This window comes from Panthera tigris, chromosome A2 (assembly GCF_018350195.1).
Source record: "Panthera tigris isolate Pti1 chromosome A2, P.tigris_Pti1_mat1.1, whole genome shotgun sequence".
NCBI lineage: Eukaryota > Metazoa > Chordata > Mammalia > Carnivora > Felidae > Panthera > Panthera tigris.
This window is the reverse complement of record NC_056661.1, coordinates 70,068,645-70,085,990: the sequence shown is the minus strand read 5'-3', so window position 1 is coordinate 70,085,990 and position 17,346 is coordinate 70,068,645. Positions and strand designations below refer to the sequence as shown.

The following is a 17,346-nucleotide window of genomic DNA, read 5'->3' as shown; positions in this document are numbered from 1 at the left end:
ACATTCAGTGCCAGAGCTGTCTCCTGTACCTCTAGAACCAAAGAAAATGAAATAATCCTGAGAAATGGTACAGTCCTAAATCACACTCTTTGACCTCAGCAGGTTGTACAGCAAAGCTCACCAGTCCTTGGACTGATGAGTCTTGCATTCCACTGGCCTGAAAGCCCCTACCAACCAGACTTTTTCACTTTGGGGAGATGACTTCAGATCCTACTAAGGTAGAAACACTGAGGTGACCACCTCAAGTTCCCACCCCAGCTACAAATTCCCAGTGCTGACACCTTCTCGGCATTGCCCTCCTCCTGTTCAGGACAGACCCTTCCACTTAGGCTCTGGATCCATCTGCTTCCGTCTCCTCCACACCCTTGCTCCAGCAATTTTCTCTTTCTCATCCATCTTTATAGTTTACCTTCTCCCCCTGGTTATGACTCCTTTCCCTCATTCAATCTCCTACTGAATCTGATGTCAGTATCAGGTCAGTATCAGATCAGTTTCATCACCAAAACTGCCCTTTCTGTGAGCACCTAATCAACAAACCCAGTGAACGATTATCAGTCCTTCCCTTAATGGAAACTTTAACTTACATATTTTTTACATAAATAAACATATATAATTTTATAATATCAGTATTGTGCATTCATTGTAAGAAATTTAATTCACATAAGGAAATATCTCCACACAGAAGTAGGTACTATTAATATTTTGTCTCAAGTCCTCCCATGATATTTTATAGGCGGTTGGATAGATGGGAAGATAGATATAATTCTATAAAAATATAACAATAGAATCAAAGTTTATAGTTTTATAAAGTTCTCTCCATGTTACAATATGAATTCTAAAGCTATTTGTAGCCTGACCTCTCTGTTGAGCTGCAGACTCTTTTATCCACATACCTACTAGACATCTTTATCTTGATCCTCCTCCAAGTTAGCATCTAATCTCTCCCATGAACCACCTCCTACCATCCTTCCCTTCTTCTACTCACATAAAGCTCCAGGTCCTGACATTTTTACCTCCAAAATTTTTCTCACAATGACCTGAACATACTTAATACACCCTCCTATCTGCCCTCCTCAAGTCTACCCTCCATTTGACTGCAGACTGATTTCTTAAGTCACAAACCAAATATATCACTCCCTTGCTTGAACCCTTCAGTGGGTCCCCATTCTCTATGATTTAAAGGCTGAGTTTATTGGCGTAGAAAATAAGACCTTGCAGGACCTCCTACTTCCTCTTTCTTCAGCCTAATCTTGCCCTCCTCACTCTTTGTGCTCTAGTCATCATGAATTGCATGCGTTTCTAAACACATTCCATTCTATTTCCTACCTCTTTCCTCACGTGATTTTATTTTCTTGGAAACCCCTTCCCTGCCTTAAAGTGATCTAATTTCTACTCATTCTTCCAAGCTTACCTCAGTCATCACTTCCTCCAGGAACCCTGCCTAGATTTAATCCCTCCCAAATCAACAAGTGTCCTTCCTCTGTGTTTTCACACACCCTGTGTACTTTTCTACAGCACATCTCATGTGGCAATGAAATGCTGCATTGTTATGTCTCTCCTCCTACTGTCCTGTAAACTCTTCAGAATGAACATTTACCTTTGTCATCTTTCTACACACTTCATACATAGAAGGCACTCAGTAAATTTGTTGAAATTGGAAATTCATGAACACACCATAATTTCTCTCATGTAAAAAATAAACCCAAGCCTTCTTTGGTGTCACACCCTTTTCCACCTACCACTCTGATTTACTGCTCCTCTTTAGGGACACATTCATATAGAGTATCTGTGCTTACTTTGTCCACTTCCTCTTCTCCCATTCTCTCTAGCTAGCCTTTCCTCCCCTTTACCCCCACGGAAACAGCTCTCATCAAGGTTGCCAAATCCACTGGGCAACTCTCAGACTTCCTGTGACCTGATCTCAGAGGCACTTGACACAGTTGGTCTCTGTCTCCATCCCAAAACATGTTCTCTTGGTTCCTCTCCAACCTCATTGCCATTTCTTCTCAATATATTTTATTGTGCCTCTTCATCTTTCAGATCCATGAATGCTCAGCCCTTGGCCCACCTCTCTATCTGCATACACTTCTTTGGGGAAATCCTATCCAGCTACATAACTACAACTGCAACCTACATCCTGCCGACCCTTACATTAATATCTGCAGCCAGGCCCTGTTCCCGGAAGTACTGACTCATTGGTACAGCTGCCTACTCAACAGCTCTACCCAGATATTTAATGGGCGTGACAAACCTAATATGTCTGAAAGAGAACTCTCAAGTTTTTCCTGCAACTTTCTCTTCTGGTGTTTTCCATCTTGATAAATGACACCACAATCTACACAATCGCTCTGGTCCAAGATCATGGAATGTCTTTAGTGCCTCTCTTTTTCTCACATCTCCCATCCAGTCCATCAACAAATCCTCTTGGCTCTATCGTGAAAATACATCCTGAATCTGACTTCATCGCCTCCACTATCACAACCTAGTGTAAGATACCGTCATCACCCATCTGGATTACTGCAGGAACCTCTAAACTATTCTCTCTGCTTCCACTCTTGCCAGACTCACCTCTCTCCACACAGCATCCAGAGTGATCATTTCAGCATATCAATCAGTTCATTCATAGACCCTACATGAAATCTCCAGTGGATTCCTGTCACACTTTGGATAAAATCCTAAGTCCTTACCATGGACTGCCCCCTGGGTATCTCTCCAAACTCATGTTCTACCATTCCCCCTTTGTCTGTCTGTGGTCCAGTCACACTAGGCTCTTCTCTGTTATTCAAACAAACTGTATGTGTCCCCCTTGGACATTGCTGTTCCTCAAGCTTATAATGCTCATTCTCTTGGAGGCTTAATTCAGATCAGGTGTCATCTGCTCAGAAAGAATGACACAGTCTGGTGCTCTTGGAAAGAATCATTCTTCCCTCCCATTGGTTCCCCAAGAGAAACCTAGAGGCCAAGTTCCTGGTGGGAGTCTAAAATAACATCTGGTGGAGTAGGAAGGTATACTTAGAGATTCTAGGAGTACTGAACAACTGCCCAGGTATTGCAGAGTAGAGCATAAAGCCTTAAGATTGGTGAACCTCGTTGCCTCAGAAGGTCCAGGAGAGGCAAGTGGTGCCTATGTGTCAGTTAGAAAGGAGACTCTGATCACCTAATTGGATATTCTTCCCCTGAGAGGATGGCTTTGCCGCCACGTCCACCAAGGGACATTGAGCAATGTCTGGGGACAATTTGGGTTATCACAACAAGTACTGGCATCTAGTGGGTAGAGGCCACAGGTAGTGTCAGACATCTTAGAGTGCATTGGACAGCAATAGTCAATAGTGCTGCAGTTGAGGAACCAGTTCTATTCTTTTGAGACCTCTTAAAAGACCTTAACCCCACAAGTCTGGTCAATTACCAGTGACCTAAGACAGTCAAGAAAGTAGCAGGAATGGAAAACATGGTTTCTGCAGAGAGAGCCTTCTAGAATTCAGCTGATACAAACCACCTGCTGTCAAGTCTGCAAGTGTTAGGCAGGGCACAGGTGGGTGCAGTCACAGAGTCACAGCTTGGAAAGGAGGCCATTGTGATGGTGTTCTGGGAGCATTCTGGCATGGGTGTAGTTTTAGCAGCCCTATGGCCTCATTCATTGACTCAACAAAATGATTTTGAGCCCCTCGGATTTGCCAGTACATTGTTGCTTCTGACAGGTGTTTTTGCTCCAGGAGATGCTGTGGCATTTGGAAGAGGCCTCCAAAGTCTGAAAACTGTACTGGATTTGGGGCAAATCTCTGTTTCCTGCCAGATGTTCCCACATCTACTCCAGTTGCTATCCCCTCACCAAAGGCAGCAAGAGCCAAGCATGTTATAACCAAGTGTCCAGCCTCTTTACTGTTCTCAATATACTGATTACTCAATAATCTGATTACGTTTCTAGGCAGGAAGGCCAGGAGATGGGGTCAGCTTTGGGTCTTTCAAGGCTGAAGCTGATGCAAGGGGCCTCTGTGATGCTGAGTAGTGTTGCATCAAAATATCCAGAAACCAGAGTCACACAGAGGGAGACTGAAGGCTTACTTATAAGTCAAGAAGAAAATGAGAAGATCACGAAACCCAACGACACCTTGAGACAATTATTAGGGGGGCAAGTTTAATGCCAGATACATACTACAGAATCTTTTAGACTTAGCATATTGCCTGGATAGTGCACTGAGGGTTTTATTCCATTTTTATATCACTTTTATATAAAGGGATTAATTAGAAGCCTTTTAAGAGTGTTTCGTTTCACTTTCCAAATTGTCCTTCCAAGGTGTCATTTGGTCTTTTATTTTCTTCCCTTGGCAAGCCGTCTGCTTTCACTACCCTAAATTCAGCCTGTGAACAAGAAATTCCTCTCCTAAACTTCCTGACTAAATTTTTTGCCATTGCACAAACTGTTTTTGTTTAAAGAATCAGTTGAAAAATACACTGTGAAATCATTACATAATACCTTCCTGCTAAAACATGCTCTCATGCAAAGTTCCATTGGAGAGATTGAAGAGGGAGAGGGGAAAGGAGGAAGAAACCTGCTATGTTGGCTTCTTGGTGTAAAACATTCACCACGTCTTTCAATACGTTGCCTCAGTCACCTAGTCTCCTCTGCAGTTCAGTCTTTCTTGCTTTCTTCTTGACTAGAGACCTGCTATCAATACTGGGAATGTGAGCAATTAACCTAATCAACAGGCATCAAGTGATAGATGATGTTTCAGAAATTTTCAGTAGGCTTGTTTAGTTGTGCTCCGCTGGGATAAAATCAGATGATAATTTTTAATTCATTTCAATAAATCATGCACTGTGACGCCTGAATGCTATGTGTAAACAGAGCAAAAGCTTGTGGTTCTGCAGCAGCAGCAAACAGCAGACTAGTCCACTGGCTTAGTCCAATTCTCATCCTTCAATCCAGCATGGGTGTACAGCCCTGGGGTTCTGAGCCTGGTATAAGGGATCTACAGATCATATGTATTAAATACCCAGGTAGACTGACCTCCACTAGTCCTTGGACAGAGTCTTTTAGTGTTTTAGCAGTTGCTCTATACAAGCGGTACCATCATGACCCCCATTTTGCAGATGAGTAAACTGAGGCTCATGGATGCTCAGCAGCTTGTCCAAAGTCACACAGGTCAGAAGAGTTAACCTGAGGCAGCCTGACACCAGAACTGACAGTTTTTTCTTTCCCACCAAATTGCTTGTTTTGAATTATTAGCAAATAGCCCAAAGAGTAATGAGTCAACAAACAATAACACATTCAAGGGGAGTCAGGTCTTTGTTGGGCCTTTAAGCCACGTGGGAAGATGTGCTAGAAAGTGTGAAACTCCATTACCTTTTGAACTCACTAAAATGTACAAAATGCAGATGGAACTGAGATAAATCCGTGCCAGTGACATTGGTTCCTTTTAGATCTCCTGCCATAATCTCCCTCCATGTCTTTATGAGAACAGAGGCAACTCTGTTCATCCTCCAGACATCTAGTGAGGTATTGAGGAGGCTGTTTGAAGACTGATATCTGCCCATTTCAAAAGTCCTCTGATGGTCCCAGAGTTAACTGGCTGCATGCTGCCTCCCCCAATACCTGTGAGCAGATGGATAAAGATGAGAAATACTTATGTTTCCATCAGAGCAGGAGGGGCCAAACCAAGTGAAGAACATTTATGAAATTGTAATACTTTGCCAGTTTACTTAAATCTCACGATGAAAATCTATATTTGCAGATATGTGAGGGCCTCTGAGCTGTCCTGTGGTGTGAAAAGAGGACGCTGCAGAGGAGCAGGAGTGTCAAGGCAACCCGATAAACACACACAAGTGTGTCTGTGCTCCTCCAGGGATATGCAGGGGAAAGACCCATCAGGGTGAAAGATGTCCCCCCATGCAATGGAGTTGATGTGCTTTTATTTGGTATTTTCTATGTTGTTCATATTTTTCTTTACACTCAAAAATGCCCAATTCTGTTTCGTTTGGTTTGGTTTGATTTGGCAGGAGGGTAAGTGTCGATGACGCCAATAACAGAAACTTGCAATGCTTGGAAAATCAATGCATGGGAAAGAACTAGGGTCCAAGTGCTATTTCTACAAATCACAAAGTTGGTGGGGTTATGTCGATAAGTCTGCTTATAAGCTGTGAATATTCTTCCCCTGAAGGAAAACAGACCATTCCTTCTTACCAGTGAAACCTGTTGTTGATTGGCTCTCAATAGAAGTGATTTTTTTTTCTATTAAATATAGAGTTCTTGGTATTTTGCTACATTGATCATATTTTTGTGGTGTCTTGGGTCCAAATGGGTTTCTGTGGATTCATCTCTGATCAGTAAACAAATAGGAAAAATGGCTTCTGTGTTTTTAAAAAGTCAGGAATATATCTTAAGGTGCTGGCATATATGAATATCCTGGGGAGTTTTCATATTATATGCAAGGTGGAGCTAGAGGGAAACTCTGTCTTCCCACAACTTGAGGATTACTGATGCAAGGAGGCCCCACTCCTGACCCATCAGAGTGCTGTATCCTTCAAGTGGCTGGAATGGAGGAAAGGTTGAGACCCACCATCTGGTACAAGGGGAAGGGCCCCTGTGGGACCTGCCCTGGTATAGCTGGTGTGTGGATTTAGACATGCCTGGTACATGCAGTTGAGGGAGATGCCTTGTCTCCTCGTGTCCTCAGATATCTCCATGCTGTCTTCACTTGCATCCTCTGATTCACCTGGGGTCCGAGGCCCCTCCTGTGAAGAGAAGTTGAATGGTGTCCCTCAGTGGAATTGAACACATGTGGACATGTCTGATATGCTTGCAAAGGGAAGCCAACAAAAAGCAAGTGTGAGCAGGGAATCTGGGGTCCTCAGAAATAACACAGCTCAAAGAGAAGCAGAAAAATGGCACAGCAAGCCCGAGTGGCCAGCAAGCCTGAGCTGGAGATGTGAATGAGGGGTGGTAGCTGCTCCCTAGGCCCACCATGGCTTTGCCAGCCTAGGAATTCAAGGACAATGAATGCACTTCAAAAAGAGTCCCAGGAAACTCTCAGGTCCCCAGAAACTGTGCTGTGAAGTCCCTCTACCAGAGCAGGTCAATACCGAGGAGCTGTTTCCCTACCAGCAAAATAAAAATGAGCACAAGCCTCTTCGAAGCGTAGATCTTGGGCAGCAGCCTGGGGGTCGATGGCAGTGGCACCAGAACATGCAGCACATTAACTATCTCTGGGATTTGCTGAGATCAGTATGGTTTTAAGAATGGCGGCCCAGCAAAGAAGGAGGAACAGGGCCACACCCCGAGAGCTAGGCTGGTCTGCAGTATCCGATGAGACTCCTTATGGGGTCCCTGAGGAGGAAGGAAGGACGGAGGCCCTGCAAGTTCACTCATGGGGGCTCTGCAATGGGGGCTTGAGGCCTGGATATTAAAGTGACCCATGCATACTCACAGGCAGGGAAGGCATAATCTCGTACTTCTGTAGCAATTTACTTTTTTTTGTTTGTTTTTAATGTTTATTTTTGAGAGGAACAGAGCATGAGAGGAGGAGGGGCAGAGAGAGGGAAACACACAATCGGAAGCAGGCTCCAGGCCTCTGCGCTGTCATCACAGAGCCCAGCACGAGGCTCGAACCCACAAACCGCAAGATCATGACCTAAGCTGAAGTCAGATGCTTAACTGCCTGAGCCATCTAGGTGCCCCCTGTAGTGACTTACTTTTATCTGTCCTTAAAACTGTTTGTGCCAGGGTGCTGGGTGGCTCAGTCAGTTAAGCGTCCGACTTTAGCTCAGGGCATGGTCTCGGGATCCGTGAGTTCAAGCCCTGCATTGGGCTCTGTGATGACAACACAGAGCCTGGAGCCTGCTTCGGATTCTGTCTCCCTCTTTCTCTACCCCTGCCCCACTTGTACTCTCTTTCTCTCAAAAATAAATAAACATTTTTAAAAAACCCATTTGTGCCAAGTAACTTAGATCAAAACAAACTTTTTTTTTTTTTTTTGCTTAAATTATGTGCACAGTAGGGGCACCTGGGTGCCTCAATCAGTTAAGCATGGGACTTCAGCTCAGGTCATGATCTCACAGCTCATGAGTTCGAGCTCTATGCTGACAGCTTAGAGCCTGGGGCCTGCTTCAGATTCTGTGACTCCCTCCCTCTTCCTCTCCCTGACTCACTTTCTGTCTCTCTTTTTCTCTTAATAAATAAATAAGCATTAAAAAAAGAACACTTTAAAATAAAAAAATAAAATAAATTATGTGCATAATTTCTTCAATTATTAATACAGAAGTAAAGAGACATAATTTCTTTCCATTTCATAATTCCTACACATTTGTAACAACACATACAATCACTCTCCCAACAAGTAATTGTTCAAGCTAAATGAGATAAATAAAGGAAGTGCAGGATCACTAGAAGACGTTTTCTCATAAATGAAATTAAGCACCATGGCAATTCATCAACTGGTAAAGGCGGCTTTCCATTCCAATCTATGCTTTTTAAGCTATTGTTTTGGGTTTGAATTGTACAGTTGTATTGTGCTTTACACAAACTCATTCTAGATCACAGTTCATCACTCTGGAATATATCTTACTATATGTATTTTGGTCTGGCTATGAGCCATCTTGTCTGTGTTTATGCAAAGCCAAACCACATTATCATAGATTGCTTGCACAGCTACAAAAAAATATCTAGAGCTTACTAGTGGCCTGCATCAGCCTATACTGTGAAACCAGTATAATTTGGTCTTTATAAATTCCATCTTATGGTCTACTCCTTTCAAAGCAAACAAACAACTGTCTATTGGTGGTCTGCATTGCAAGTCCGCTGTGCTAGAAACCATGCCATCTGCCACACTCCATCTGGTCACAGCCCTTTGTTGAGAGGTAGGCAGTGGTGATCTTTGCTGCACAGTGCTGAGCAAGACACCAAACCCTGAGATATCCTCCCCAGACCTTGCTTTCCTGATCACTTACAATTGATCCAAGGTGAGCATCCAACCTGAGTTGCAACAAGCAAGAAATCGTGCTGGAAATTTGGACCTAGGACAAAGAGACTCAAGTTGCTCTTGAACTCCAGGATGAAAACCATGAGAAGCGCTGATGGCAAGAGAGAAGAAGCGAGCAGATGTGCACAGAGAGGAGCCAAAGGGAAAAGGTGGATGCAGAAGGGAGAAGTCACTTGAGTCCCTCATTTTTCTGATGCCCAACTGCATTCCTGACCCTGGATTCTGTGAGACACCACTAGGGACTTATAAAGAATTTCCCCTTGGCTTAAGCTAGTTGAAGTTTACTTAAACTGAAATATTTCTAATTACCACAAGTTGGTGTTGGAAGCCCACATAAAATAAGACAATGATATCATTTAAAGAGTGCAGTTTTCCAGAAGAGGAAATGGAAATCAGGTAGTTAAGTCCTTGCACGAGGTCACATACCAGGCATATTGTAAAGGGTGGTGGTAACCAGCATCCTTCTGTGTTTTTACTGTTAAATAGTGTGCTGAGATAGATGTTCCTCATTATGGTAGGGAAGGATTCTTCTCGTCCTGGTTACTACAAAGATTTTTTTCCTCAGAGATTGATGGCAGATACTAACAACTAACTTTTCAGCTTCTAACAACAACCAAAAATGCCATATGACTTTTGTCTTTTGACATCATAATTTATTCTAATAATAGAATACCTAATATTAAACTGTCCTCAGTTTCCTAAAATCAAATATCTTTAATCACTTTGCATTGTTCTGGGAATGGATTGGTAGGTTCTGGTGTTTTATTTATGATTTTTTTAATGTATGAGTGAGATGTCTTTAGTTTTCTTTCTTTTGCTCTTTTCCAGATTCCATTTATGGTGATGTAACTCATAATGATGAACTGAGTTTTCTATACTTTTATGATTTCTGAACTATTTATATAGCAAGGGAGTTTTCTATCTGTGGAGGGTTTGAAAGACTATGTCTTTAAATACATTGGTATATATATCCATTCCCAGCATCAATTTTGTAGAAGTCCTTTTTCCTTATAATTTTCTAGTTCACACTGTAGTTATTGGTCTATTTAAGTTTTCTACTTCTCCTTGAATAGATTTGAATAATTTTATATTTTGTTAGAAAATTCACAATTCATTGAAATATTCCTTTTTTTCAACATTGAGTTGAAACTTGGATTTTTGTGTAATATTTTTATCTACTCCATATCTGTGGGTACTTAGTCCCTGCTGAGATTACAATATTTCTTTAGTAGGCCCTTTGGGGCCACCTCCAAATGAGGAGGGTACTTAGCCAGGCACCTGTATTGATCTTTGCTGTCTTTCTGCTTTGGGTGGCCTTGGTCATCTCCATCTGGATGGTCACCAACCCCATCATCATGCTAGAATTATCGGCTGTAATGCTTAGAGTACAGTTAGAATGGGTAAGCCTATATTGGAGTAGAAGTAAACAGGATTGTGGTAACCATGTTTGGGACTGATTGGGCAGGGCAGGAGAGAGCACTGAGGGATGAAGCACTGGTGGGGCACCCTGGCTGCAAGGACTCAAGGACTCTAAGATGTCTAATTATCCTATGAACTTCTCCATCCACGGTGCAGCCCATAACGCCTTCACTGAGCTTCCCTTTGCCTCTAGTCTCTTTGGAGTCAATAATATTTCTATGTTAATATTCCCATGTTGTTTCCTGCAAATACAATTGACCACCTGAAATATGCCAATTTGTTTTTTTTTTCTTTGTTTTTTGGGTTTTTAAAAAAAATTTTTTTTAATGTTTTTATTTTTGAGAGAGAGAAAGAGAGACAAAGTGTGAGCAGGGAAGGGGAAAGATAGAGAAGGAAACACAGAATTAGAAGCAGGCTCCAGGCTCTGAGCTGTCAGCGCAGAGCCCAATGTGGGCCTCGAACTCAGGAGCTGTGAGATCATCATCTGAGCCAAAGTTCGTCCCTTAACCAACTAAGCCACCCAGGAGCCCCAGGACTATTGCCAATTTGAAGTGTTGTTTATAATTATGCTTATTCTATGGGATCAAATGATCTATTAATTTAAACAATTTCTATAGTAAAGAATAGGAAATCTTCTGAGCCTGAAAAGAACCTCATGAAAGGTAGTAAAGATGGGTTAATTGGAAATTCCAACTAAGACCATCTGAAAAATCACAATTAAGTTCACACTTAGGTGAAAAATCTACTTAGATGGAAAGAGACCAGGGAGACCCCTGTTATATGGACATAGGAGCCAGAGATGGCCAAGGCCCACACAGTGAGGAAACCAGGGTGTTAGACCAAGCAGATAAGAATCTGGTTGCGGAGCAGGGCCACAATGGGACCAAGGGAGCCTCAGCACTCAGCCAAGCAGGTTATTAGCAAAACTTCCAGGATATTAGAAAAAATCCCAGGATTTGCCCCAACAAGGATTTAAATCGGTAAAGGCCCTTACATCTGGAGGTAGCTAGATCTACAGGACCAATTCTTCCAGCAGAGACCTGTTCTTTGTTTGCATGTGGCTGGCAGTATTTAATAGCAATGCCGGCTCAGCTTATTGCTTATCACAATGTGATTCAATGTAACTCTTCCCACTGACTGTAAGCACAACTGCCATATGGGACTCATACTCAAATTCTCCACCTCTTGGCAGGTATCAGGTGCACATTTGACCTTCAGGTGGTATCTCTGGAATATCTGAACAGATAAGGATGGACGGTCCAAAAAAATTTTCTGTGTCTTGGGTTCAGGTCCTCCTCAGGTTCAATGTGGACTGTTTATCTAGGTTCCAGACTTCCCCTTTACAGTGCATTTCTTCTCTTGGGTCCTTATACCATCAGTTCTGAGGAGAGAATTCCAGCCTAATGACTCTATTCCGGTACCTGGGGGAAAGGAGGGTTCCTTTAGCACATACCAAGCACATAGGCATTGTTTATGGTAAAGAGTAAGGAGGAGAAGGAGAATGGGTACCTCCCTTGTGTCATTAATTGGCAAATTCCTTAAACAACTTACAATGAGTATTATCAAGAAATACATCAAACACAAATACAAATTGAAATTTTTAACAGTGTAAATTTCTACCTGGCCTTAAATTGCTCTGCCTTGTCTGTGTTCCAGGTTCAGGTTTAGTGGTCGGATCCTAGGCCTGGCTTTGATCCATCAGTACCTTCTTGATGCCTTCTTCACAAGGCCCTTCTATAAGGCACTCCTGAGACTGTAAGTGTATTGCAGGCCATGGTCCGCAGCCCTGCCTATGGGACAACAGTCGCTGACCTCCCTGGCACCACTGACCCTTTGTCCCTGTTTTGCCCTAACCATTCCTGTTTGTTCACTTTCCTGAATGCTTAGATATCACATAAATCTTTTAGTACAATAAAAAGGCATTTGGAGTTTTTATGTAAGCATAGGAGTAGACAATTATAACATCATATAAAGGATATGAATCAGTTTATATAAATAATTACAGTAACATTACAAACTTTGCATTACACTACTAAGTAGAATTGATCTAAAACTTAGTTGTTTTTAAATGTTTTAAAACTTTTATCCAATTGCCATCAAGAGTTCCTGAGTCAGTAACTATCCCATGTTTATTACTGTCATTCGCAAAAACAAAAAAAAGCATTGAATGAATGGAAAGATTCATCAATGTATTCAAAAGTATCAAATTGTTAGACTCAGTGTATATTGTTTTAGCCAGGTCTGGGCAGCCGTTTGTTTAACAATCTGTTTACCTTTCACCCTTGGGATGCATCCAGGCCCTGTGATTTAAGTGATCTGGAATATCTGGATGAGGAATTTCACCAGAGTTTGCAATGGATGAAGGACAACAACATCACAGATATCCTAGACCTCACTTTCACTGTTAACGAAGAAGTTTTTGGACAGGTTTGTGAGATGTGGTGCTTGGAAAAGACCATTTGTTTTTTTATTGTGGAAGATTCACATAACACAAAATTTACCACCTCAACCATTTTTATGTCTGCAGTTCAAACTTGTGAAGTATATTCACACTGCTGTATAATCTCTAGTACTTGTTCATTTGGCAAAACTGAAGCTATAGCCATTAAGCAATTATTCCTCATTTTTCCTTCTCCCCAATCCCTTGAAACCACCATTCCACTTTCTCTTACCATGGATTTGGCTGCTCTAGATACCTCACATAAATGGAGTCATAGAGTATATGTCTTCGTGTGACTGGCTTATTTCACTTAATACAATGTCCTCCAGGTTTATCCACATTACAGCATGTGACAGGATTTCCTTACTTTTCAGGGCCGGATAATATTCTGCTATGTGTATATACCGTATTTTATTTACCCATTTATCTGTTGATGGACCCTTGGGTTGCTTCCACATTTTGGCCATTATAAATAATGCTGCTGTGAACATAGGTATACATTTACCTGTTCAAGTTCATGCTTTCAATTCTTTTGGATAGATACTGACGAGTGGGATTGCTGGATCGTAAAGTAATGGGATTTTTTTTTTTAATCTAGAAAACAAAGAATCTCATCCATTTAAAATACAATTCTTTGAGGACTACTTCCTTGTCTTCTTTCTTTTCCTTGTTATGACATGGATCTGCTTTAGAGAGTTTTTTGAAAATCAAATGTGATAATGGATCAGAAAACATTTTTTGAAGTGTGAAATACACTTGTAAGGTATTTCTGTTATCTGCGCAACGACAAAAATACTTTTTTTTATCACTAGCATCTAGATGTTTGCTCCTCCAAACTGCATGTATCTCAATACTATTAATAAGATAAAGCTTTGCATTTTTATTCCCACCAGTATATATACCTTTGAATCTTCTGGGTTACAGTTTTATCAGGTTAACCATAGCCTGAGTCACTTACAAGAGATTTCAAAAGCCTCTGACACATGATAATTTGAAATGGGTTGTTGTGAGAATTGAGTTGATAGGCTGTATAAGTATCTTGATGAATGTGCACAGTGTGCTGAGTCTGTGTGAGAGGTACCCACTGACCCCTGCAGCACCATACCATAATCATAAATTTTGGACAGGTCAGCATTCTGTTGAATTTCCTTTGTGTAAAGGACACTCAGGTATTCTGAATAATACCCTCTTCCATATTTGAGAAAAAAATTATTTCTCCTTATAACTATAAAGGGTACACGTAAATATGTTCAAGAATATATGATTCATTGGGCACCTGGTTGGCTCAGTCAGTGGAGTATGCAACACTGGATCTCAGGGTTGTAAATCCAAGCATCACTTTGGGTGTAGAGATTACTTAAAAAATAAAATCTTAAAAAAAAAAAAAGAATATACGATTCACATGACTGTCCTACCTTGTACTAGATGAAAGTATAAATTACACTGTTCCCTGTGTGTGACTTCTTTTAGTTCATTCTTTATATCTGTCCTGTAGTAGAAGGTAATCATTTAGAAAGTTTTATTAAGACAAATGGGTAGTCATCTTAAAGTTTAAGTTACACTCCTAACCTAACTCATTACACCAAAATTAATTCCACCTGGATCAGAAAGCTAACCGTTAAAAATAAATAAATAAAAAGACGAAAATGCCAAGATTTTTATTTTTAATCTTCCAGTAAGGAATGCTCCTGTAGATATGACCCAACTTTCAAAGTCATAAAAGCAGAGATTGACATAGCAAACTAAAATTATTGTTTTAATTCTATGTGGCCACAATACAACATAAGCAAAGTAAACATGGCATAATATCGAATACGCTGTAATGTATTACACAGACAAAAGCCTATTCTTTCAACATTGGAAGAGATCCCACATCAATAAGAAATGACCAACAACACAATAGAAAATTAGCAAAAAATAAATGGTTCCCAGAAACGGAAATATGAGGAAATACTCGATCTCATTCACAAGTTGTAAAAATGTAGGGGTGCCTGGATGGCTCAGTCGGTTGGGCGGCCGACTTTGGCTCAGGTCAAGATCTCGCGGTCCGTGAGTTCGAGCCCCGCGTCGGGCTCTGTGCTGACAGCTCGGAGCCTGGAGCCTGTTTCGGATTCTGTGTCTCCCTCTCTCTGACCCTCCCCTGTTCATGCTCTCTCTCTGTCTCAAAAATAAATAAACGTTAAAAAAAAATGTAAATTAAAGCATAGTGAAATGCCATTTTCTCTTATGAGATTATCTTGAGTCAGAAAGTTTAACAGTATTCTGTTTTGGAGATGGTGTAGAGAACAGGCACACTGTATGGGAGTGTAGATAGAAGTTTGGTTCACTCTCTATGAAGGGCACCTTTGGAATAGCTACCCTCATTCTAAATGGACCTACCCACACCCCCACCAGGTGTTGTATGTAAGTGGTGAATCACTGAATTCTACACTTGAAACTAATATTACACTGTATGTTAACTAACTGGAATTTAAAAAAAATTTTTTTTACATTTATTTATTTTTTGAGAGACATAGACAGAGCACAAGTTGGGGAGGGGCAGAGAGAGAAGGAGACACAGAATCCGAAGCAGGCTCCAGGCTCCCAGCTGTCAGCTCAGAGCCCAATGCAGGCTCAAACTCACAAACCATGAGATTATGACCTGAGCCAAAATCGGACTCTTAACCGACTGAGCCACCCAGGTGCCCCTAACTAACTGGAATTTAAATAAAAATTAAAATAATTAAACTAAGAAAAATAAGAAAATAAATGCACCTGCCCTTGACTCAGCACCCATGTCTAGAAATTTGTCCTGCTAATATATTTATTCACACCTAATTCAAATGAGTAATGTATCAAGATCTTCACTGCAGCATTGTTGATACTTGAAAAAGATCTGAAACAATATAAATGTCCAGCAATGGAGCATTGGTTAAATAAATTATGATACATCCACACAACAGAATAGTGAGCTAGTGGGATGTGTGGTTAAAAAATGCAAGACATCCCAGCCCATCAACTTACATGTAAATCATAAACAATAAATAGGGTATTATAACAAAAATAGAATAAGTCAATTCTAAATTGGTATAAAACAGTTCTTACATTTTTAAGTGAAAAGTATGGTGATGAACAGTGTATATAATATGCTACTATTTGTGAACAAAAAGAGATGATATATACATATTCTCTGATAAATACATAGAATCTTCCTGGAAGAGAAGTAAGGGCAATTTTTCTCCAGGTAGGGAGATTGTATGGCTGGGAGATGAAATGAGAAAGAAGCTTGCTTTTCATTTATGGCCTTTTATGCCACTTGAATGTTATTCCATGGATGCATATTACCTACTTAAAAAAATGAGGTAAACCACAAATAACTGAATATATAAAATTAGAAGGAAAAAATAATATCTAAAAAACAAAGAGCCATCCTTCACGGGTATGTGGCATAGGAACAACTCAGAAAAGCTTAAGATGTTCCCAAAGAGGATGTGCCATAGGTCTAGAATAACTCATATCTCTGTAAATGGGTGTCTCGTTCTTCTTCAAATGAGGTCACTAAGAACTATGACTTGGGTTTTAGGAAACCGAGTTATAGCCCTTCTTTTGGCAAGTTATGAGACACTGCGGAGCAGACAGATAGATGCAGGTGAAAGACATGATGGGCGTTTCCTGGGTGTGTTAGTTAGGATTAGAGTCAGCTGCCAGAGAAGAAACCTAAAATGACCCAGCTGAAACTAACAGTTTATTCTTCCCTCACAGAAAAGTGTAGAGGCAGGCAACCCAAGGCTGCAACACCTACCAAGGGCATCTGCACTTATGGCCCAGATGCTAATAGTTCCCGAACCAACATGTTCCTGCCTGAGGCATCAGGACAAAGGAGCAACAACCCCTCCCTTTCAGGGGGTTCCTGAAAGTGCCATACAACATTCCCGCTTACAGAGTATTGGCCAGAATTTAGTTACAGGGCACACCCAGCTGCAAGGGAGGTTAGGAAATAAAGTCTTTTACTGGGCAGCTAAAAATCAGAGGTTCCAAGGAATGTGGAGAATTAGTGGCAACTAGGATGTTATAATCGGCCAGTATTTTGTGATTAGCACTAATCACCTAAGTGCTGGAGAGAAAAATAACTGTCAGCCTTTTGTGGACTATTTGTTCAGGTAGCTGTGTCAATGAGTGCAAATATACATATCTATGTTTATTAAGCCAATGACTAAGTAGAGGTATGCCTTACATGTCTTATAGCTTTGAGACATGAGGTGAGCCCCTTAAGTGAATTTAAGATGACCCCCTCCAAACACCAAAGCTTTCTGATAAAAAAAAAATGTCTAATATGTTACCCACCCTCTTGCCTTTCAAAAGACAGAACACAGATCGTAACTTTTCTCAGTGACTCGTTTGTCCTAACAAACAAGTGTCACCACGTTAAGTGGCATTGTCATTCTGTTTCCTTTCTCAGTCTGTCATTCTTCAGCCACTATTACACTGGGATGTAAAAACCATCTTCTCATTATCTGCTATTTTTCTGCCAAT

At 41.0% G+C, this 17,346-nt stretch overlaps 1 protein-coding gene across 1 annotated transcript in view; it reads left to right on the top strand.

Moving 5' to 3' along the window:
- The window catches only part of HECW1 (HECT, C2 and WW domain containing E3 ubiquitin protein ligase 1), a 400,133-nt gene that overhangs the window by 369,040 nt on the left and 13,747 nt on the right, over nt 1–17,346 (top strand). The window contains exons 27-28 of the mRNA XM_042963608.1: nt 12,051–12,149; nt 12,692–12,821. Coding sequence (XP_042819542.1) covers nt 12,051–12,149; nt 12,692–12,821 — 229 coding nt within the window. The remainder of the gene's footprint in view (nt 1–12,050; nt 12,150–12,691; nt 12,822–17,346) is intronic.